Raw genomic sequence first — 24,183 nt, forward strand, 5'->3', positions numbered from 1 at the left:
ATACTTTAGCAGTCTAGAGAATAAAAAAATGGGAGATAGTTTTCTTCATTTCTGCATTTTGGAGGTTGTGGGAATAGCAGAATTGCTCACCTACCTGTACATTCAAATGCAAAAATGCCTTTCTCTTCACTTTGTGCCATATGTTTAAATCTGACCACAGCAATGCCATACACTATTCCCCAATTTTCTAACACCTTAGCTTTCTGTGAGCCAGAGTGGTAACCATTTACAATGTCAGTGTTGTGAGCTGGCTTCTCCTGCCACCTCATTTTTTGGCTACCAGGGAGGTCACATGGAAAAGTAAGTGAACAGTGTACTTCTAACTGGCATTCTTAAGCAACACTTGATCTTTCCCACTTTAATCACTGCTCTCTCACCAAAGATAAGGAATAGGCAGTACCCACATGCACCTAACCCTTAGCACACAGATCTGATACAACTGAACTTTGGAATGATTTTCTTTTTCTTTTTTTAAAGATTTTATTTATTTTTTAGAGACACAGGAAGGGAGGGAGAAAGAAAGGGAGAGAAACATCAATGTGAGAGAGAAACATTGATCAGTTGCATGTCCCAACTGGGAACCAAACCCCCAACCCAGGCATGTGCCCAGACCAGGAATGAACTGGTGACCTTTTGTTTTGTGGTACGATACCCAACCAACTGAGTCACACTAGTCAGGGCCGAATCAATTTCTTAAATATTGATTTTACAGGACAAATTTCATCAATCTCAGGAGAGTATGTAATTGCTTCATTCTTTATCTTTTGGCAAGCGTTAACTACAATTCAATGATTTTTTTTTAACTAAAAAACTGAAGTGATGCCTATAAAAAGGTGTTGTGATGACTATGTCCTGAGCTTTAGTAAAATTCTCATTATAAAAAATAGAAATTGAGAGAAGTAGGGGGTGCTAAAAAAAACAGTGACCAAAAAAATATCCTCACTTACTATTCGAAGACGTCTGTAAAATATTCTAAAGGATAAAAAAGTCTGGTTTCAAAGCAGAATAGCATGATAGCTACTTTTAAGACAAAAATAAGGTCAATTTATGTGTTTATATATGCAGAGATAAAAGTATAAAAGAAAAGACAAAAGGCCCTGGCTGGGTAGCTCATTTGGTTAGTGCATCACCCCAATATACCAAGGTTGCAAGTTCAATCTCTGGTCAGGGCACATACAAAAAGCAACCAATGAATGTATAAATAAGTGGAACAACACATCATTGTTTCTCTCTCTTTCTCAAATCAATAATAAAGGACAATAGAATATTAATAATGATAATATATAAGTGGTAAGATTCCAAATGATTTTTAATTAAATTTTTTTTCTTTAGCTCTGGCTGGTGTGGCTCAGTGGATTGAACACTGGCCTCCAAACCAAAGAGTCACTAGTTTGATTCCCAGTCAGGGCACATGCCTGAGGTGTGGGCCAGGTCCCCAGTAGGGGGTGCATGAGGGGCAACCACACATTGATGTTTCCCTCTCTTTCTCCCTTCCCCTCTGTCTAAAAATAAATAAAATCTTAAAAAAAAAAAGACCTGTGGTTGTGTGCAAATTTAAGAAACAATTTTTCCTTCAACTTTTCTATATTGCTTAAATTTACAATGTATTACATTTCCTCCCTCATTTTATTATACCGCTTTAATAATCAGATAAAATAATAAACCTACTCTCATGGGTGGGGGCTTTTGGTCTCAGAGAAGCTTCATGCTAAGCTATATTCCCAAATTGATTTATGGAATATACTCAATCGATAGTCCCTGGATTAGCAAAAGTAGGATTAAAAAGCATTCCGTGTAGACAAACTGTTCTTTCTCAATAAACGTGACTCAGGAGTCCTGCCAGTTAACATTTGACAGATGAAGTAAACTCACCAGACTTGTAGGTGTCTAGCTAGTAAACCAGAACACTTCGGTTTGAGTAGACCACCTATCCTACGTTCAAAGTAAAATGCTACTAAATCTTTAGAAAAATGTTAACTATAAACGAATGGGGCTCAGTTAAAGCTAGCCAGCATAAGCTAACTGAGTTGATATGTTAAGGCAGTTTAGTTGTATTTTATTTTACTTAAAAAAGGTGCTACATATGCAATTTGCCTGGTAGGTATGTAAGAACTGTGGAGGCTATTACAGATTTATAATCTTCTTTCAAAAACTTGTGCCGAGAAGGTTGTTTTAATGCCGGTGTTTGCTACAGTGTGGAATGACAAGACAACATGTGATCCATCACTCCATTTATGAAGCAAATGAACACATGGCCCCTCAGCTTTTACTACTCTTAACAGCTGCTAGCAAAGGAAACAGTCGTGTGTGCACGCATCTGCAGTGCTGAGGGCATTAATTACACGCAAATGTATTGCACTCCTCCCCCCACCTTCAGGAACAAACAGCAATGCACAAGGCAGTGGCAGAGGTAAAGTGTCCTTGGGGAAGAACTGTTTTTCATATACATCTTGGGAGAAACAAAAGACGAATTTAATGTAAGTGTGTCCTTTTCAAAGAGCTTTGGCATTTGAAGGGATATTGTCAAGATTTTTTTTAAGCCAGAAAACCTCTATTGTCAATGAAAAGGTCTTAGAGAAAAATATATTTACAAAGGATGCTGAGTATCCTGCTAATGGTAGTAATCAGAGCAGTAAGCAACAGTCTTTAGTTCCTCTTTATACAAATGAGGCACAAAGTATTTGAGAGGTGTATTTAAAGACAGAAAGATTGATATTAGGAAGGTAAGGTAGAGGGGGAGCGGTGCAACCCCATAGAGAAACCAATAATAATCTCTATCACTTGTAAAGCACTTTATCATTTATAAACTGTGTTTAAGCAAACTATCTCCCTCCACGTGGATTCAGCCCTCAGTGTTCAGCCACAGCTACCGGGCTGGCAGGCTCAGTGGAGAACCAACCTTGAAAGAACACAGGGAACAGCAGCAGTGGCCAAGTAAGGGGTGAATCTACTCACCCACCACCTGGGCAAAAACAACCCAGATGAGCCCTAATCTGCAATGCTGATTAATATAAATGAACGGCCTTAATAAAGCCATTGATGAAGCCTATGAAAGAATGGTTCTCTCCACTCCTTCCCATCAGACAAAGACTAGGTTTAATGAAGACAATGATGAAAGGTCTGCTACGATAAACACACCACTAACTCACAGGAGTTCTGGAGGAAGCTCCTAACTTGGCTTTTTGAAGGGAGGCTGTTCAATGCTGCCAAATGTGTAAGGCCGAGCTTATTTGTGGGAGGGATGGCAATCTGTTCTAGTGAGCTGGAAGTTCTTTTTGGCTAAGAGGGAAGAGCGGAGAGAGAAATGGCACTGCAAATAGGACAGGTGCAGCAAAAACTCGGCAAATTGATAATCTTAATTTTTAATTTAGAACAGCTGATACATTGGTTTATAACCTCTACTGGTAACATTTGTCAGAAAGGACTCAGGAAAATTTTGTGAATTAAAGAAAAGTATATAAAATCACAACTGATAAAGCTTATAAGAAATAGTCCACAAGTTCAGGAGAATGGCTTGACACTGAACTGTTGAAAATTAATATTATTATTGACTAGTGCACTCATTTTATAAACATTTGGTGACAGACCATTTATTACCGGCCTGGTACTGCACTAATGAAAGTAGATGCAGCCTACAAGGCCGTTAATCTGTGTCTGATCACTTAGAAGGCTAAGACCCAGGTAAGCTGCATGACCCTGGGCCAGTCACATCCATTCTTGGACTTCAATTTGCCTTCCCTCTCGGTAAGAGGTGTCTGTGCTTTATCAACAGTAAGCCCCATGACCAGAAGTAACTAAATGTGCAGCTGTATACATTTTTTATTCATAAAAACTTTAAGGAATAGTTAATTAGCCAAAAATGTGGATTTCTTTTACTCACAGTAAAAAAGTGCTCCAACAATTTGGTCACCTGTTGAATGAAGGTATATGGTTCTTGGCCTTCTGTTTGTCACTGAACAATGACAAATAATCATTTACTATTTAAACAATGATTACTTCCCTGAAAAAGTGGCAAATAATTTAGAATGCTTAAATCAAGATTAACTTTTCATAAGAAATAAAGGAGAAAGAGAGGCTTTCTCATAGGTTAAAAAAAATTAGTTGTGCCAAGGATCCAACATTATTACAAAAACTGTGAATAGTAGCTGAGAACTGAATGCTTAGTCACGAAACAAAAGAAGTAATTCTGATGTTGCCACACAAGTTACACTTTGACTTTCCACCCTCTGTCTGGGAATGACGCACATGAAGTCTGCTCCGTATTAGCACGTTCTTGGCTTAGCAGCATTATTATACAGCGTACCTTGTTCTGACCAAACTTTCTCCTAGAGAATTGTATCTGCCATTTCAGTGATCCGCCCACTTTTTCCCATGTGGCTGATAAGCTCCATTTTTTTTCAGTGATGCTTTCCAAGTGTGATTTTACCTAAAGGTTAAACTTGAGAAACCCAAGTTCACAATGCAAAACTTTATATTACAGTATATATTATAGTATATGATATGAAACATCATAGTACAATATTTCATCAACTGGACAGATGCTGCTGACTAGAACACTGCCTAATAGTATCGACTTCCAAAATTTTAAAATTGCAACCCACAGTAATAACTGTATTTCACATAGTGACAAAGTATATACACTCATATAAAAATGAATGAAGTTTCATAAAAGTTTTATTATTCCTCTGTTTTCTATTATATTCCATTAAGAAAGCATTGAGATTGGCTAAACTGATTTCACGACCCACCAATAAACATGATGCAATCTGTGATTTGAAACATTATCTTACATGATGCTGGTATGTCATGCAGAGCTCATACATTGATTAGCCATCTTAATTGCACATGAAGTCCCAAACTTCTGGCAAGCAGTTTAAACACTGTTATTCTGAAATGTCTGAAAAGGTATTAATTTCTTTATCAGTTTATATCAAAACATGTGAATTAACTGAATGCAAATAGAGGCAGGAAGCAGGATGAAACGGAATCATCCTGGGTACTGCGGAGTTTACTCCGTTAGGTGCGTATCGATCACGTTGGTTTATATCGTGACGCTGACTTCCAGCTTTGATCCTGCAAACTTCATAAAACAATTGGCTTAGACCCCATTGGGACAAAGCATTAAAAATTTCAGGATTTTTCTGGGATTCACACACATCTTGCAAATTCCAAGGATACCATGTCTTTTGGGTATCACAAGTCACTTTTCAGCTCAACCAGTTCCCTTTAAATCGGGCCACAGTAAAAGGCAGATATTTGTAATTTAGAGACATCCCAAGGTTTGTACTTCAAAGGCAGCCACAGAAATAAAAACATGAATCATATGCACTAAAATCCATGTACCTTGCCTAAAACTGTAATTGTATTCCTTCCAAATACCTCCACAGCTCTCTAGAATGTATGATTCAATGTCATTCTAAAAATAACTTAGCCCTACTGGTACTACGTTCTAAAGATTTCTCTAATATATCTCTATTTTATAAACAACTTTTCTTGGTCTTTTTTATTCCTTCAAATTTCATGCCGTTTTCAGGATATGGTTGTATATTTTAAGTTCAGACCCTTCCTACAACACTCAAAATTAGAGAATATTGGAGCAAGAATATAGGGGATGAAGATAATCCTGCCTTTATTTTACAGATGAGAAAACTAAAAAAATAAATTGTCTTTGCTTAATAGTTATTTCTCTAAAATGTGTTCTAAAGTCCCTATTGACGCTTACATTGAAATATTTACTCCAATATTTAAAAACTAGTAGTTGTTTATGATATAAATTCCAGGATTGCTAACTGCAAAATTGCTGGCAAAAAAGTTATCATGGTTCTCTGTTGGCTTGTTGGTTTTCTACTTTAGTTAAGCATGAGGATTTTGGAGCCAAATTGCCTGGATTTAGACAGCAGCTCTATCATTCAGTAGCAGTGGTACAGGAAAGAAATTACTTAACCCTTTCCTGAATCTCAGAAGGGATTAAATGGGTTTAATGTGCTTACAACCGTGCTTACTACATAGCAAGCACTCAATAAATATGTTAATGCTATTTAAAGATGTTTGGTAGTAATTTTAATAAATACTAAATATTCTACATTATGAGGGTTCTACTTTCACTTGTAAAGTGGGGGTAATTAAGACATTAGACAAATAGTCTGGAAAGAAAAGAACTGAACCTGAAACTCTGGGAGGTAAAATGAATTATCCAATGTTAAATGGCTAATTAAAAAAAATAAAAGCCAGAGATAGGAATTAAGTATACAGACTTCCACCTTGGGACTCTGTCCACTTCTCTTGGTAGCTTTATAGGTCATCTCTGAGGAGTAGAAAATAGCAAAATGCCTGTATAGTTCAACACATTATGAAAACATAAGTGATTCACAACAGTGTAGCTGAAGCTGCTTAGTAATGAAGTAGTTGTTGATCTGATATTCTAAAGAGGGAAACTGTCCTTTAAAAAACTAAAGACTGGACATAGAGTTTTGGTGTTTACTGATGACCAACTGACTTACTCTGCTCAGTGAAAATGGCCCCAAATAAAGATGATTAAGCCACATGAATAATAAACAATTTAATGCATTTTTCAAAAATGCTTACAAAGAAACTTCTTTGGCAGAGCTATACTTTCCAACAAACCCACTTTAATGTTTTCACAGTTTACAGTATCAGAAATGACCTCAGGGTCAGGCATTTGTCAGTTAATGACCTGTTGGGCTAATGGCCTTCAGCTTTGCCTTGGGCACATAAGTCCTCCAGTAGGTCATTAGCTGCCAGAAAAGGACTCTTCCCCAATCACTATTGCTAAATAAATAAAATTTGCTCCTGGGTTAAGGCCTCATAAGCCAACTTTAGTTTAGAGTGATTTTTTTTTATTGAGAATTTACAACTCTGAGGATTCAAGAAAATGATGGAAATGCTAAAACCAAAATTTTATCAATACAACTGAGCTGTATGCAGTTACTAGTGAAAAGTAGTCACAGGAATCCTTTTGGATGCTCTTACATTTTGTTTTCCTTATAATGGTCAAGTGCAGTTAATCTAATACAGGAGGCACCAGATTACAAATGCACTGCATTTTAGAATTTCATCTATAAGTCAATTGTTTGGAGCTCATACCACATTTCCCCAATAATACAAGGTTATAAATGGTGGTTAGGTTCCCAGGACAGCCCACAAAAGCGTGGTTAGCCCCTACATTAAAAGTACTATATACTTAAAATTAAAAGTAGAACAGAAAACCACAATTATTCAATACATGCAGTTAAGCAAAACAGGAAAACAAAACTAAATAGGAAACATTTTAAAAATGATCTTTAAGTATTGATGATTACAGGTAAATTTGGTTTAATAAGAGGATCAGGTAAAGAAACTGGTTCTATCTTCTGCCTACTGCATTTCTAATTGTATAATTTTCCTTTTTCTGAACGCAAGAGTATATCAAGCTTTAAACTCCATGTAAAGTTTCTTGGTTTATTTTATTTTTCCTCTCGAAAGGAGAAAGGAGAAGGCAAAAGGCAGATGGTGATTTTTCTGAATAACAGGTAAGAGTAGGAATGAAAAAATGGAGAAAAAGAGTTGAAATCAACTGAGCTGTAAACAGTGAGAGACAAAGAAAGGGCACTGTGTACAATTCTACCCAGGTGAAGAAATGAGGCAAGGTTGCTGAGGATGCAGAGGAAGCAATGAGCTGTTCATCTGCCCCGTCTGTTGGTAAACTCCTAACTTAGGAAGTTCCTTGCGTCAAATAATTGGAAAGGCAAAAGAAGAGTACTAAATAATTCAAGCTGGAAAATGGACTTTTGGCTTTGGAGAAATAAAATTCACGCCACAAAAATTAAGTGGAAAAAAAGCTCGTGTAACTAATTTTATTTCTGGAAAGCAGAAAAAGGGATTTAGAAAAATTGAGAATGCTAAGCATGCTATAAAATTGCTATGATCAATATATATTTCTATCTCTCATGGTGTGGGATTCCTCTCCACCAATTTTTCAGAGGGTGTAATTTTCTTGAATACAGACTTTTTTTAAATGGGCTTCCATGAATATCAGGCATATGGAAGAAATGCTTTTCTTGCTCCTCTTCCTTGTCATTGATGTTTAACGTAGACACTCGGAAGCATCCATATCCATTTTGTACGATGGCATCTGACCTTCCTATGCTCAAAAGATGCTTGTTCTATAGCTTTGTGGCACCAAAAGGGCAAAGTTCAAGGTTTTAATGAGATAAATTTTAAAAGACATAATATTTTGTCTTATTTCTAGTATCCTTCTAGAACACTAATTGCTTATCACTTTTACTTTAAAAGATTTTACTTATTTTTAGAGAGAGGGGAAGGACAGGAGAGAGAGGTAGAAACATCAATGTGTAAGAATTACATGGATCTATTGCCTCCCTCACTGGCCTGCAACCCAGGTATGTGCCCTGACTAGGAACTGAACCATCAACCTTTTAGTTTGCAGGGCGGTGCTCAATCCACTGAGCCACACAAGCCAAGGGATTATCACTTTTACTTTAAAGATCAAGGAATTAGGCTTAGACAATATAGTGTCAGTTTAATATGTGGTTATATAAGCACTCTACAAGAAAAAGCTATGGGAAAATTGGGGGATTTTGAAATTATAATTTTATAATAGTGTTTTGACTTTTCTATTTAATTGATACGGAGATAGGTTCCTTTATTGTTACAATATATGACACTCTACTTACTTTCTGCACCACACTTACTCTAGTCGTGAAAATCTACACTTGAGTGGGGTATGTGTAGAAAAGAACATTAATCTGAGGTGTCCAACTAGTGTAGCTGAAAGATATTAATTCAGTAATTTCCACAAGTAAAGTAGTGCTGACAAGACTATAAATATGCGAGTGACTGATGGAAAATTTAAATTTCATACAATATACCATGTTTTTAGGTTTTACTTTTCAACATGAATTTGAAAATAAAATTAACAGATAGACAGACATCAAATAACCAATAGCAGGCTCTTTATTAAAAACATATAGATGGTATAAAAGGAGGTGATTTATATGTATAAATTCAGCGTATTTATACAAACAAAATTCTTTCTTGTAAACAACATATTTATGCCTTCAGGAAAACAAAGTTAACATAAGGAAATACATCAGCTATCTAAGGAGTACATCTGTGCCACTGGTTATTTTGAAATATAAATCACTAATGCTTAATAGTGATATCATGAAAAACATTTTGAGTGTTTAGAGAAGATCTAGGCTGACTCACAGTCTCTCATCTGATGGATAGTGGTACAGTGATAGGCCCATTAAATGAAAATGACTACAAAGATTAAAAAAAAATAACATTTGTGAACTCAATTCTTTAAATACTAGGGTTATCACTACATATACAAAATAAAAGTGTTTCTTTAAAAAAAGATGACGAGTAGTAACCCACAGTCTTATGTGCACCGTGGCTTAATCCTAAAATACAAATCCAGTCTACAAATAAACACAGGGACCAGGGAAAACCTGTAATGGTCAGCTAGATTTCTAAATTATAGCGCTTTTCCACTTCATAATTTCCTTCCAATTATTCAGCATTTTTCACTAATAGCTTGATGCTCAAGCACTAAAATTTTAGGTTCTGGCACGACCCCATCATTTCAGCATTCAGTGATATTCTACATGAATATAATATAGAGCAACTTATTTCAATGGTCAGGGAATTTATTGCTTAAAAAGAGGCATTCTGAGGTCTCTTAGTCCAGGGTCTTTATACAGTGAAGTACCAAAATAAAAAGTTGCCCTTTGGTTTCATAATTGAAAATAATGAAAACCCAAGCATTAATTTTTAAACTCACTCTTGAATCCAAAATCTTGTTAATTCACACTTATGTGACTATAGTTATAATAGAAGACAATTACCAGAGGATTAATATACCAATTTCTATACTTAGAGATATTTAAAAATCTAAGTGTTACCTAAGGCAATTACCTTGAAGACCCCTAATATCTTCAGGGAAAAGCCACAGGGAGAATAATTGACTTTGCTAATTTTACCCCTGGCAATTATAAAAGAGCTCTGAGTGTCACAGGACTGCAGAACACCTCATCAAATCATCTGTCCCAGGAGAAGTACAGAAATACACATGTAATACAGAAATGCAGACAAGACTCCAGTAGCACAAAAAAATGGAAAATTGATAGAAGTCATAAAAAATTAAAGTTGCTACAAATATGCTAGCTTTAATTACCAAGTACACACACTCAAAGAAAAAGCAGGCTGTCAGAAAAAAACCCTGACATACTATTGTATATACACAGAAATTCTGTATTAAGTTCTGCCTGCTCACTCACTGCTATGGTCTCTATATACATTGCTATTGCCGATAATTTTTCTTTCTTATAAAAGAAGATAAAAACATCATTAAATAGAAATCTAACTTTATGAAGACATTAGCTATATAGAGAGAACTTAAGAAAACTAAACGCTGCTCCAAAGAAATATTTATCACCACCTCCTCCCTTTCTCTCCAAAACCCTGTTAACAGTTAGTATTATATTCAACTAACTTAAGCTTCTGGGAACTCACTTAATAAAATAACTGAGACATAATAAAATAACTTAGATATAACTTCGCTTTCCTAAAAAAATATTCTGATGGGAATATTGCCAGTATTTAAATGAAAGGAACTGGTTTTGAGTATCGAAGATTTGCTTTATCAAAGAGAATTCTTGACTTTCAAGTACTTTAGTTACCCCTTACAATACCCTCAATTTAAAGTACTTTTCAAATGATTTAGAAGTCACATATTATGATTAAAAAGGAGGTATTAAAAGCCTAGAGTTGTAGAAGATCCATTACAGACCCCTGGACAAGGTATTCAAGGTCTATCACAAAAAGTGTGCCAAAGAAGCTTCTTCGGAAGTGGACATTACAGAGCCTTCAATGCCCCTTTGGAGAAAAAGGTGCAAAAGATCCATGTTTTGGAAGAACAGGAGAGCTGCAGAGAATAGAATAAAAGCTTCAAGTCAGCACACAACTATCAAATTTTAAAAAATACCATGGCCAAAAAAAAAAAAAAAAGGAAAGAAAATTCCTCACCAGATAAAGGTCAATAAAATGCAAATCTACCACAAAGACACAGGACTCACTGAAGAGGAAGTAAATGCCTGGTCATTTTTATTTCAAGGACAAGCTTAGGCTGAACTGTTCCTTGCATATGTTAAGTTTTTGTTTTTTGTTTTTGTTTTCTGTAAATCAAGTAGTGCTACTGAAATCCAGTAGCTAATGGAGCAGATGGTGGAGGTCTCAGATTCTGGAACATTTATAGTGATGCATCTGAATGCAAAACACCAAGAGTGGATTTCACAGGCTGTGAATCTGATTTGATTTTGATGGGAGTAAAATCTCCATTTTCTCTAAACTTGAACCACGCTGAAAAAAAAGAATGTGTGAATGATACAAGCTAAGAAAAGGGAGCACATTAAATATTATTCCCATAAAGTGAAGTGGTTAAAGCAAGTGAATACTTGTTTGTGTCATTATAGCACAGTTACATTTTTACTTAATACCACCAGCTTCATCATATATAATATTTTGTCAGAATAGCTTAAAGTAAGTTAAAATTGATGATCAGAGAAGTCAGGAATTTATCCAAAGGCAATAAACCTTGGTTTCTTTAAGGCAGGGGCCAGGCTGAGGGCTAATTACTAAAATGTTACCCTGTACAGAATATCTCTTTCTCTCAGGTATGTGCGGCTACTCCACGAGTGGCCAGTATTTGTGGCTAGAGCTAGTCATGTGCAGTTCAAGGCACCCAGAAACTAGACCAGACCTGCACTTTCTGAGACCTCCTCCTCTTCCAAGACTCAAAGTTCATCACAGACCACAGCAGGTATGGTAATGAGGGAAGATGGACGATGCAGTCAGAGTGGCTTCCAGGGACAATGGATCACTAACCTTCCACTAACGTGTAAACTCCAGGAAAGAAGAGAATTTAATGAGACCCATCAAAGTAGACTATAACCACAGAAAATAGAATAATTTGAGGGTGAATAAAAAGAAAAGGAATGCCAAAATGGTAATAAATCTCTGGAGTGATATTTGAGAAGATCCATTTATATGGTGATTCATTTCTTACTTTAGCTTCATTTTCACTGTAAATATAAACTATGTATTAAACATTCTTTTCTATTTTCTCCCTAAAACCCAGCAGGTCTGTTTCATGAAAAATATGTGCTAGCCGAAAGAGTGATGGGAAGGTAGGACACAAAAGCTCCTTGTCTCCCGTTATCTCTTCTTCCTGTATCTTCCAGAATTTTGGCTGGACACATGGCTACCCACAGTAGTAACGTTTATACTTCCTAGCCTCCCATACAGCTAGGTGTGCCCATGTCATTAAATTCTGACAGTAAGATGTAAGCAGAAGGATCTTGAATAACTTCTTAGAAATGTCTTTAAAATGGTGACATTATATAATTTATCATCCAAACTGGGACATTTGAGAGTAAAAGAGTGTGGTAAAATTATTAAAATGTTATACTTTTTGAAATGTATACTTAGGAACTAATAACTCACTTTATTATATTGGTAGACTTTTTAACTAGTTGTGCTCAAAAACAATTTGCAAGAATAAAATTTCAAAAGAAATAAAAATAACATATATCCACACACAGTAAAATATAACAAAAAAGAACTTCATATTGATGAGCTGAATATAAAAAATAGCCAGTAAAATAATTATTCTTGGTATACATTCACATACTTTAATTTCTCAGTCATATCTTTCCCTAATATTGTGTCCCTGGCATTTTTCTGAAAAATATAATTTAAAAAATGTGGTATTTTAAAATAAACTGCCAGCAATATTCTTCATAGCTGCATTTTAGGATTAATTTGAAATTATTGATACCTTCAATTGATTCTGATTCACAGACCATTTTACACACACATTTATTCATTTATATCCACACCCAAGGACATGTTTATTGATTTTAAAAGGGGAGAGAATGGGAGAAACAACAATGTGAGGTATGCGCCCTAACCGGGAATAGAACCCACAACTTTTAGGTCCATGAGCTGATGCTCTAACTGAGCTATGTGGGCCAGAGTGAACCATAATGTTTTAAACTGAGAAAATGCTCTTCTACAGGTTCTTAGTTACCTGGTAAGCTCAGAGCTCTTTTGTAAATGGAGGAGATACTCAATTCTAATTTTTTCATATTGAAAAGTGTAACTATTTTGAATATAGTTACAGCTTGAATATTTTCAAGATACTATCTTTTTGCTTCCTTAAGAGTACCTTTCTTTGACAAATATTTTTATAAGACAACACTTATTAAATAAATCATCTCTTATGATTCTTTTAAATGTTTCAACAAAGATGCGCAAAATCTTGGCCTTCTCAATTTTATTTCATTCATTTATAATGTATAATTTATTCAAAATAGAAGCACTACCATAAGATTCTTCCTGCAAGGTAAGATACTTCAAATCACAACTACAGAAACACAAATTTTATTCCTGTGTAGCATTTAATTCTTACTATTTATTTTGTTCCATCCCTTCCTTGATTATTATGTAAGAAAAAATCCCAATGGAAGCTTTTTATTCTTTATAATTCTCTAATTTGGTGTTCTATTTCTTGAATTTGATATAAGATTTCCCACTGATTTTGAACAAAATGCCACCAAATTATTTATTTATTTATTTATAGTTAGAAATAAAACTGATTATTGTATTCCAGTGTATTATTTTGCATAAGGATATCGTTATTGCTTTCTACAATTATACTTTTAAGCATAATCATAAATAAAAGAATTAAAAACATTTATATAGATATGGAATTAGTACTACCCATGCACATCCTTATTTTTCCCTCAAAAATTTGGGCAAAAAAGTGCACATTATACGCTGCAAAATATGGGTAGTCATAGCTTCACGTTACCCAAGCAAGCATGCTCAGTCTACTCTTTACTCACTCCACACAGCCTTGATTTCCATACGTGTTTCATACATGTCAAACCTCTAACTTCCTTTGTTTCCCATTGAGTTTCTGGACTGGTACCTAATGGCCTTGTGGCTCTTAAAGGCCACGCATGAGCCACAGTATACTGGACGATACACCAAGTGGCCAGTGGGGTAGCAGTGTCAAATGCTTCTCCTACCACCTGAGACAAGGAGTGAACTGTCCCAAGATATTCACTATCAGTACTTGCCCTGCATTCTGTCCTTAATTGGAGGTATCTGAAAGGGTTGGGAAAAGAGATGAGTTATTGCTGGTTGTCTTTCGGATTTAACATTACACCTTAATGGAACTATCAACTGTACATGGGTTTCACATACTACACTAGGAAAAAAACTAAGGCAGAGGCTGGAAATGTAGAGATCTAGAAAGATCTAGAATAAATCAATGCTGACTTATTCTAATATAATAATTAATGATTACTCTCTGTTAAAAAATAAAAAATCCAGGACAAATGCCAAGTCAGATGGGATTTTGGGATAGCAGACTTACACTGAGAATGACCTTAGCAACCAGGATGCATATTCACTTGACCTGCAAGGGAAGAGGATCTGCCCTTCTCTGGCCTTCCTTCTCCTCCTTCCTATTAGCTGGAGTGAGAACACAGTGGCAACTACCCTGGGGTATAAAGTAGTAAGATAAGGATGGCAAGCAGTAAGAAGAACCCTGGGCTCCCGACTCTGTAGAATCATCATGCCAACCTTGGACTACCTACTACTGGACGCTTTTACAAAAGAAAAAACCTCCTATTTTGTTTCAGCCACCGTTGTTTTATAGCCACACCTAATCCTAACTGATAGATAAGAAATACCTTTAAATTTTTCTAGAAAGCAGCTTGGTAACATGTATCAAGAATACTAAAAATGTTTAAACCCTTTGAACCACTTCGAGGTATTTATTGTAAACAAATAACCTGGAATGAGAAAAATGGATTTGTAAAGATGTTTACTGAAGATCTATTTATGATAGTAAAAATTAGAAGCAATCTAAATGTCCAAATATGAGAACTTTGTTAAATAAATATTACATCTAAATAGTTAAATATTGTGCAGCCATTAAAAAGTTTATGAAAAAGTTAATAATATGAAAACGCCCACATCATAATATGAGATGGGGAAAAATAGGCAGGATTAAACAACCCCTTATACATGCACATTTTCATCAATGTTACTAAAAAATCCACATATATAAATGTACGAGTAAATAAAAGAGAGAAAATACATGAAAATATTAACTAACAGTGATTATCTCTGGATAGTGAGATTTATATATCTTCTTTACATTGACAATTTAACACTATCCTATAATTAACAACTAATTTCATCTGTAATTAGAAAAAAACAGAAATAAATTTCAAAATTCTTTCCTAGCACTTCCCAGTGTTCTCTGGTGTTGACACTGCCCCCGCCACCACCAGCACGACTTCCCTGAGCACCCATGCCACCTACCGGCAGTTGGGGCTGCAGGGCACACAAGCCTCTGTGGCTTCTGCAGCCAACCAAGAGCTGCCTACAGGCCCTTAGACACAAGCAAGCCCTGCCCAGTTTTACCTTGGTGTTCTGTAGCAGAGCTAGTCCGTTGCAGGCATTTGCTAGAAGAAAGTCTCCACTCAAGATAGCTATTTTATTTCCAAAATGCATGTCTTTCAGTGGCCCATCAGAAGACTGCAATTCACTTATGTTTACTATTCCACGATGTACAAGGAGAGCAGTATGGATAAGTTCTGTGATCTCTGCCAAACTTCTTTGACTGAAACATAAAGGTAAGGCTTGTGAGAGAGTCAAGAATACTACCTTATCACCAATGCCAGACTTCAGTTTTCAACAATAAAATATTTATAGATTAGTCTTTTTTAGGTTGTTTCTTTTTAATAACTTCATTTAATTGAGGTATAAATGATACATAACATTATATTAGCTTCAGGTATATAGTATAATGATTCAACATTTACGTATATTGTAAAATGATCACCCCAGTAAGACTAGTCAACATCTATCACCACATATGGTTACACATTTTCTCTTCTGATAAGAACTTTTAAGATCTACTCCCTTAACAACTTTTAAATATACAGTGCAGCACTTTTATTCATTATCACCATGCTGTAGAACATGATCTATTCCCATGATTTATTTATTTTATAACTAGTTTGTACCTTTCGACTACCTACATCCATTTCACCTACCTCCGGCCCCCCAGCTCTGACAACCACAAATTTGTTCCCTGTATCCATGAGTTCAGGTTTTTGTTGTTTTGTTTTGTTTTTAGATTCTACATGTAAGTGAGATCACATGGTATTTGTCTTTCTCTACTGCATGACTTATTTCACTTGGCATTTTGAAGTTTGTTGCTTTTTTTGAAGGTTTCAGATGTACTTTATTTCTTTAATCGCGCTATATTTTAATGGGTACACAGCCCTTTAACTTGGCATCAATTATGACTTGGTTTTAAAACAATTCACTATTACACCAGCTGAGATGATTACCGATCTCTTCATTCCTTTTGGGTAAATAACTCTGCCAAAAGGGGACAGGTTCCACTGTAGTCCAATTTGTATTGCTGTGTATGTCCATATAGTGTCTCCACTAGCTAATACAGCATTATCATGTATGTCATAAAAATCAGGTATACATTTGTGATGGCTGTGCCTTGCCTCCCCCCCGTCCCTGAATGCTTTGAACTCAGAGAAGACTTAATATGTTTTGGGCCAAGGGAACCATTGCAAAGCTAAAGACAGAACTGTAGCAAGTGCAGCTGCTGGTCTGGTGCAACTTGGAGTCAAGTACCCTTGCAAAAAGACTTTCAGAAAGTTTTTTAATAAAGTAGTTTGGGATCTATATGAAGCAAACCCTGACACCTTTCTTCTCTATAACATTGTCCACTCTTTGCCTCACCAGTCACCAGGATTCCCAGAGAAGCTGGCCAGTGGAGGGCTACCCTTCACATTCTCTTTACTTTGTTCTCAGTATAACTCTACTAAGGCTGTAACTTTAGGATTTCTGAGACTCCGTACTGGTGATATCTAATAGAACTCCAATATAAGTGGGAATGTAATGTGTGCCAGATATTAGGCTAGCCACTTTTATACATTACCTTATTTAATCCTAAATACAAAAGAAGAATAAATTCATGGTTTAGATTTAAACCTCATTACATGCCCCCCCAAAATCACCAAGGATGTTGACTTATTAGACTACTGAAAAGTTAATGGAAAATATTTTTGTAAAAGGAGCTAACATTTAATATTATCCTTTAAAAGAGCAACTAAATGAAAGGAATAAAAACATATTTTATTAGCACCCTGTAAATGTTTTCTAGTTTGCAAACCCATTCACTATAAAAATCCATATTGTTATATTTCACAAAAATTGAACAATGAGATTCTGGGTAAGTATAAAACTCAAGATAGGTTAAGCTTTGTATAAATCTTCCATGCAGTTCAGCTTATGCAAGTAATAACCAGGCAAGCAACAAACTGTAGTTGTTTTGAGTTACCCTAAGGATGAAAATGAATGATTGTGAGCTTTTAATAAAGACACCTAAAGATAATCATAAAACAGCATTCATTAAATAAATAGCAATCTTTAAAGCCACATGGCAAGAAACAACACAAACAAGGGTGATAATAAAAATGAAAACCCATCCCCTGTGCCATACCCACCATTTACAAAGAACTTTCATCTACAGTGTCTACTTGTGATTCTAATTATAGCACACCTGGAGAGTAAAACACCGGACCAAGAACATGCTGTTTATGCAGGACAAGGCTGGAACTCAGAGTCACTGTCAGAGTGGCCAATGATAATTTAAAGTGTGCTTTACCTACTGGAAGGTAAATTAGTAGAGGGGTGGGGGCTAGGTGACCAACGTTACCCACGGCAGCACATGCCCATCAGACACGTGCCACTTTCATTCACCTTGAGCGCCACAGCAGAGCGTTTTGCTGGAGAAAGTGTGTTATGGGCAGACTGGACTCTTGTTCATAGTAACTGGGGAAAGCAATCAAGTTGTTTCCAAATCACTTGGTCAGAACCCAATCAAGAGAATTAGCCCAATCAAGAATCTAGATAACAGTTCTAATCCCACCTATAACATCGGACTGTGGGCAAATCCTTTTCACTCTCAGATGCTTGGTTTCCTCACTACTGAAAGGACAGGAACTGGAAAAACAGTTCCTTCCAGTTCTAAGATTAAGGGATTTCAGTTCTAAAATTTAATATTTAGTTCTAAAATTCTAAGATTTGAGGGTTAAAAAATTACTTGGCAGTTAATAGTTTAGAAAAGACCAAATTATTGCTATCATTGGTACCTACTTTTCCATAGGAAATAGAAATAGAATGATTGGTCATCTTGAAATCTGTCCTGTAACTCTACGTAGTACCATGTGCTTAACTTCTAAGATTCATCATCCGATAAACAACCCCGGATCCCATTGTGCAAGAGTATACTTTGTGTGCAGCAAAGCAGCAGCATGAAAGAAGCTGGGAATATTTTCTTCTCATTATCTTATTCTTATTTTAGCTACCTAAAGCAATCTAGTCAACTTTCAAAGTACCAGATTTTAAAAATTATCTTAAGTAAAGGTCATTTTATGCACATACATTTCAGTATTTTTTATGCTAAATCTTGATTGAAAAAGAGTCACAGATGAATACCACTTATGTTAAGTAATCAGAGTAAGGAAGCAATACCACATTGGATGTAACCCAGAGGATTAATTGATGTTTTCACAAGAATTTTCACCAAATTACTTTCTTTCAATTGTATGTTAAACAACCTCATGTGTTTTTATCCACTTTCTTCCCCATTTCTCCAAGATTTTTAGCATTCTAAGCTTTAGAAATAAGGATGGCAGACACTGCTAGTTACCTATTCACTCTTTCCTTCCTCACTACCAACACACCTTTGATTATATTTGGAGTGACAATGCACTCACTTAAAAACACTCACCTCCCCAAGATCCCCTGAGGCTAGAAGTGATCCTGCAGCACAGTCTGACCAATGGATGTAAGCAGAAGTTCCCTAGGTAAAGTTGCTGAGAAATCTACTGAGTTCCTGACACAAGGGGACAAATTCAGCTGCCGTGCTCCTTTGGCTTTTGGGCCTCCCCCTTCCTGCTGTCTGGAGCACTGCCCAACTGCCCAGAGGCCCAGCAGAGACCTAAGGATCCTAACTAGGGCTCTCAAGCAGAGAACGGTGAACAGGAGGAACGGCAAAGCCTGGGCCCCTGGTGACCTCTTTAAGTCCGCTCTGATGTGCCCATTTCTAGACATTTTGTTTCCTGAGATAAGTAAACCCTGCAGTTCTTTAAACTACTGTTTGTTAGAGTCCTTTTATCTGCAGCCAAATAAATTCCTGAAAGATAGTCAATAAAAATTATATTACCACAAAAATAGTGAAGATATTTTATGTTCATATTTCTGTACTCTGGTTTTATTCACCCAATATTACCTTTTGAAGATAGTTCCATATATTACTTACAAATAGAGAAGCTCCACATTTTTTACAAATAGAGAATCTCCTTGTTCTACTTAATATCCATCTCTACAGAGGTTCATTGTGTGGATGTGCCCTGCAACTTTTGCTGTTACAGGGTGAATGATAAATCCGTATGTGTTTACAGTTTTTTAAAGAATCAGCTCATGTGTCACTTCTGTGAAGTCTGCTCTCAATTCCCCAGAGTTAACTCCTTCTGTGCTTGAAAGCCTCTGAACATAGCTCAGTCATTTATTGTACTACACTGTAATTATTTCTTTAGTCCCCTACCTTCCTGCCACTTCTCTCCCTCACTACACTGTAAATTATACTGCCCTACTTTCCAGGCTCCTGATAAATATTTGTTAAATGGATAACTGTTTACTTGACAATCAACTGTATAAGGGTATAGGGGATTGTTATTACTCTTAACAGTTTCAAAAGGGAAAGAATGACATAAACTTAAAAGTCAGGTTTATAGAATCAGAGATGGAAGTGACCCCAGAGGTCAATTAACCTCAATTAACCCCTTCCAGGGATGGCTGATAATAAATTACACAGCCAAGTCTGCTGATGAATAGTTTTAATTTTTAAAAATTGTTCCTAATATTAACTTGAAATCCCTTTAAATGTTTTACATTTTTATGACGGTGTTAAAGGGTCAATTGTGTTTCACCACACAGGCAAGGATGATAAAAGACAATGGAGTCTTCTCTTTCCCTCTTACTCTGTTTGTTCATTTTTTCTTCCTCCTTCACTCCTTGCTTTCCTTCTTCTTCTTTTTTTAAAAGATTTTATTTATTTACTTTTAGAGAGAGGAAGGGAGGGAGAAAGAGAAGAAGAGAAACATCAATGTGTGGTTGCCTTTCACACACCCACAACCAGGGACCGGACCTACAACCCACGTAGGCGCCTTGACTGGGAAGCAAACTGACGATCCTTTGGTTCACAGGCCAGCACTCAATCCACTAAGCCAGGGCCTTGCTTTTCTTCTTTTTAGAGATTTAACGAAGTAGAGAAAAGTCCAGAGAGTAATATAATAAAAACATAATATTCCACTTAGAAGTAACAACTGTTTACACTTTGCCACTTTTAACAATTTTAAAAGGTGCACTAAAAAACTTTATATTCTGGGTATTTTAAAAACATTCAAAAGTGGAAGATACAGGATAAAGAACCTCTATGGACCATTACCCTGTTTCGGCACCACCTTTCACTGTCCTTCCAAATTATTTTGAAGCAAATGTCAGATATCATGTTATTTCATCTGCAAATACTTCAGGTATCCTATATCTTTAAAAAATGCCTGATAGTGGCTCTCACTAACTAAATTAATTACTTCGAGACAATGAATTACTTTATGCTGAGCAATTAAAAATTTTTTCTTATCCTTACCCGAGGACATTTTTTCATTGCTTTAGAGAGAGAAGAAGGGAGGGAGAAGGAGAGAGAAACATCAATGTGAGAAACTTTGATTGATTGCCTTTTCGTGCATGCCCCCATCAGGAATCGAACTAGCAACCTGGGTATATGCACTGACCAGGAATCAAATCTACTCTGATCTATGGGACTACGCTCCAACCAGCTGAGCCACACTGGCCAGGGCTGTGCTGAGCAATTTTACGTGACATAATTTTGCAAACATAATAACAACTCAATTAACAGATTAATAAACCAAATAATGTAAAACTCACAACAGTTGTCTGAAGTAAGCATTATTATTTCCACTGTACAAAAGGGAGCTGGACTGACAGACTAACTTGCTCAAGTTCACATAGCTAGTAAACTGCAGCACCGGATTCAAGCCCAGAGCTCACTCATTCTAAAGTCCAGGCTCTCGGCATATCAATAGAAAACTAATGAGAATCTGCCCTTGCTGGTGTGGTTCAGTGGATTGAGTGCCAGCCTGCGAACCAAAGGGTAGCCGGTTCAATTCCCAGTCAGGGCACATGCCTGGGTTTTGGGCCATGTCCCCAGTAGGGGGCAAGTAAGAGGTAACCACACATTGATGTTTCTCTCCCTTTCTTTCTCCCTCCCTTTCCCTCTCTCTAAAAATAAATAAATAAAATCTTAAGAAAAGAAAACTAGTAAGAATCCCAAACATAAAATGTACAAAACTCAGGGTGTCTCTGAAAGTATTAAAATAGTAGGCAAGAATTATTTATTTTAAATAATTTTATTTGAATCCTAAAAGACTTTTTAAACTGTAAAACTGACTTTTCTGTCTTTGTGAGAAGAATAAATTTGAAAATTACAAAGAAAACTTTGGGGGGAAAAAAGTCTTGCCATTCTAGATTTTAAAAGTTATGAATCTACTGCAATTTTTAAAACTATAGTAATATTGTGAAAACAAAGTAATAGGTTATGGAACAAAATCCAAAAGGAGATCCAAGCATATCTGGAAAATAAATTTATGGTAAAGATATTTCAAATTGTTAATGGAAAGATGAATCATTCTTTTTTTAAATTACAATTTATTGATTATGCTGTTACAGTTGTCCTGATTTTTCCCACTTTGCCATCCTCCACCCAGCGCCCCCCCTCCACCCCGCCAACTCCCTCAGGCATTCCCCTCACCATTGTTCATATCTATAGGTCAAGCGTATAAGTTCTCTGGCTACTCCATTTCCTATACTGTAGTTTACATCCCCATGGCTATTCTGTAACTACCTATTTGTACTTAATCCCCTCACCTCATCATTCATTCTCCTACATCCCCCTCCCATCTGACAATCATCAAAACGCTCTCTCTATCCATGGATCTGTCTCTGTTCTTCTTGTTTGCTTAGTTTGTTTTTTAGATTCAATTGTTCATAGATATGTACTTATTGCTATTTATTGTTCATAGTTTTGATCTTTTTCTTAAATAAGTCCCTTTAATATTTCATATAATAATGGTTTGGTGATGATTATCTGGGAAACTCTTTATCTGCCCTTCAATTCTAAATGACAGCCTTGCTGGGTAGAGCAATCTTGGATGTAGGTCCCCACTTTTCATGACTTTGAATATCAGCTGACCATCTTATGGGAAGTCCCCTGTAGGTAACTAACTTCTTTTTCTCTCACTGGCTTTAAGATTCTCTGTTTATTATTATTATTTGTTTTATCTGTTTATTATTTTTTAAACAGATTTTATATATTTATTTTTAGAGAGGGAAAGGGAGGGAGAAAGAGAGAGAGAGAAACATCAATGTGTGGTTGCCTCTCGTATGCCCCCGACTGGGGACCTGGCCCGCAACACAGGGATGTGCCCTGACTGGGAATCAAACTGGTGACCCCTTGGTTTGCAGGCCAGTGCTCAAATCATTGATTTGATTCTTGGCTTCATCCACTCAACTGTTGTTTTCCTATAAATTGTTCTTTATTTCAATCAATGTATCCTTCATTTCTGACTGGATCTTTTTTATACTGTTGAGGTCCTCACTAAGTTCCTTGAGCATCCTTACAGCCAGTATTTTGAACTCTGCATGTGATAGATTGCTTATCTCCATTTTGTTTAGTTCTTTTTCTGGAGTTTTGATGTGTTCTTTCATTTGGGCCATGTTTTTTTGTCTCTTCAATTTGGCAGCCCCTCTGTGTTTGTTTCTATGTATTAGGTAGAGCTGCTTTGACTCTGTGTTGTGGTAGTGTGGCCTAATGTAGTAGGTGTCCTGAAGGATCTGGTGGCACAGCCTCCTCTATCACCCAAGCTGGGTACTCAAGGTGAGCCCTTTGTGTGTGCTAAGTACACCCTCCTCTTGTAGTTGAGCCTTGGTTGCTATTGGCAGATCAACGGGAGGGGCTTACCCAGGCCAGTCAGCTGTAAGGATTGGCTGTGACAGCTTACTACCAACCTCTGCCCTCTGTGGAGGATCAGCTGTGCAGGGGCAGGGTGGTGGTGCTGCGATGTGGTCTGCAGCTGTCCACTGGGTGCACTGGACCTGGGGTTTCCCAGGTGGTGCAGGCCAAGGTCAGCACTCACCTGTGTTTTGCCCGGGGCCACCCTGCCTGAGCTATAAAGCAATCTGAGATGGGTGCCACTTGTGCTGCGTTTGGAGTGTAAGCTGTGAACCTAATTTGGTTGCTGCTAATGCTGGGCCTGGGGCACACTGAGGCTAGCTGTTGCTAGTTTGAGAGGATTTAGAAGTTTTGCAGTTTGAGTCAAGACTAGCTATTCATACAGAAAAGCAGCTTGGGTGGGCCCATAAGTTGGGTGGGCAGGAGTCTCTGGGGATCTCCAAGGTGGGTCAAACATTGTTGGCCAGGTTTTTGGAGTTTAAGATATGTCACCAGCTTGCCGGCTCTGTGGCTCTGTGAGGGGAGGGTTTAAAAAAGGCACAATGGCCTCTGCTTGCCTTGATGCTAGACACTTTAGTTTCTCCTAGCATGCCACTGGTACCTTTCAGCTTCTAGTCTGGTTCTGGAGCCCAGATGGAGCAAGTCTGAGTGGATGAGTCTTGTGTGGGTTCTTTAACAGGAACTGCTTAGGGTTCTAGCAGTTTCTTCCACCGACTCCATCCCCACTGGTTTTTGTAGCCAGAAGTTGTGGGGACTTACGTCCCTGGCACTGGAACCCTGGGCTCGGGGGACTGGTGTGGGGCTAAGACTCCTTGCTCCAAGATATCCCTCCCCAATTTATCTCCACCACACATGGGTGTGGGTTCAGCCTGTTCTGAGTCTGTGCCCCTCCAACCAGTCTGGATGGATGTGGTTTCTTTAATTCCATAGGTGTCAGCCTTCCATTCAAGTCAATCTCT

The 24,183-nt window shown here is 36.9% G+C and overlaps 1 protein-coding gene across 2 annotated transcripts in view; it reads right to left on the reverse strand.

Moving 5' to 3' along the window:
- Positions 1 to 24,183, reverse strand: part of PDSS2 (decaprenyl diphosphate synthase subunit 2) — a 241,908-nt gene that overhangs the window by 80,240 nt on the left and 137,485 nt on the right. For both annotated transcript variants that reach the window (XM_024551782.4, XM_045188650.3), the window contains exon 3: positions 15,523 to 15,721. In XM_024551782.4, the coding sequence (XP_024407550.2) occupies positions 15,523 to 15,721 (199 nt within the window). The remainder of the gene's footprint in view (positions 1 to 15,522; positions 15,722 to 24,183) is intronic.

The sequence above is a fragment of the Desmodus rotundus genome, chromosome 11 (genome assembly GCF_022682495.2).
Source record: "Desmodus rotundus isolate HL8 chromosome 11, HLdesRot8A.1, whole genome shotgun sequence".
NCBI classification, from domain to species: Eukaryota; Metazoa; Chordata; class Mammalia; order Chiroptera; family Phyllostomidae; genus Desmodus; species Desmodus rotundus.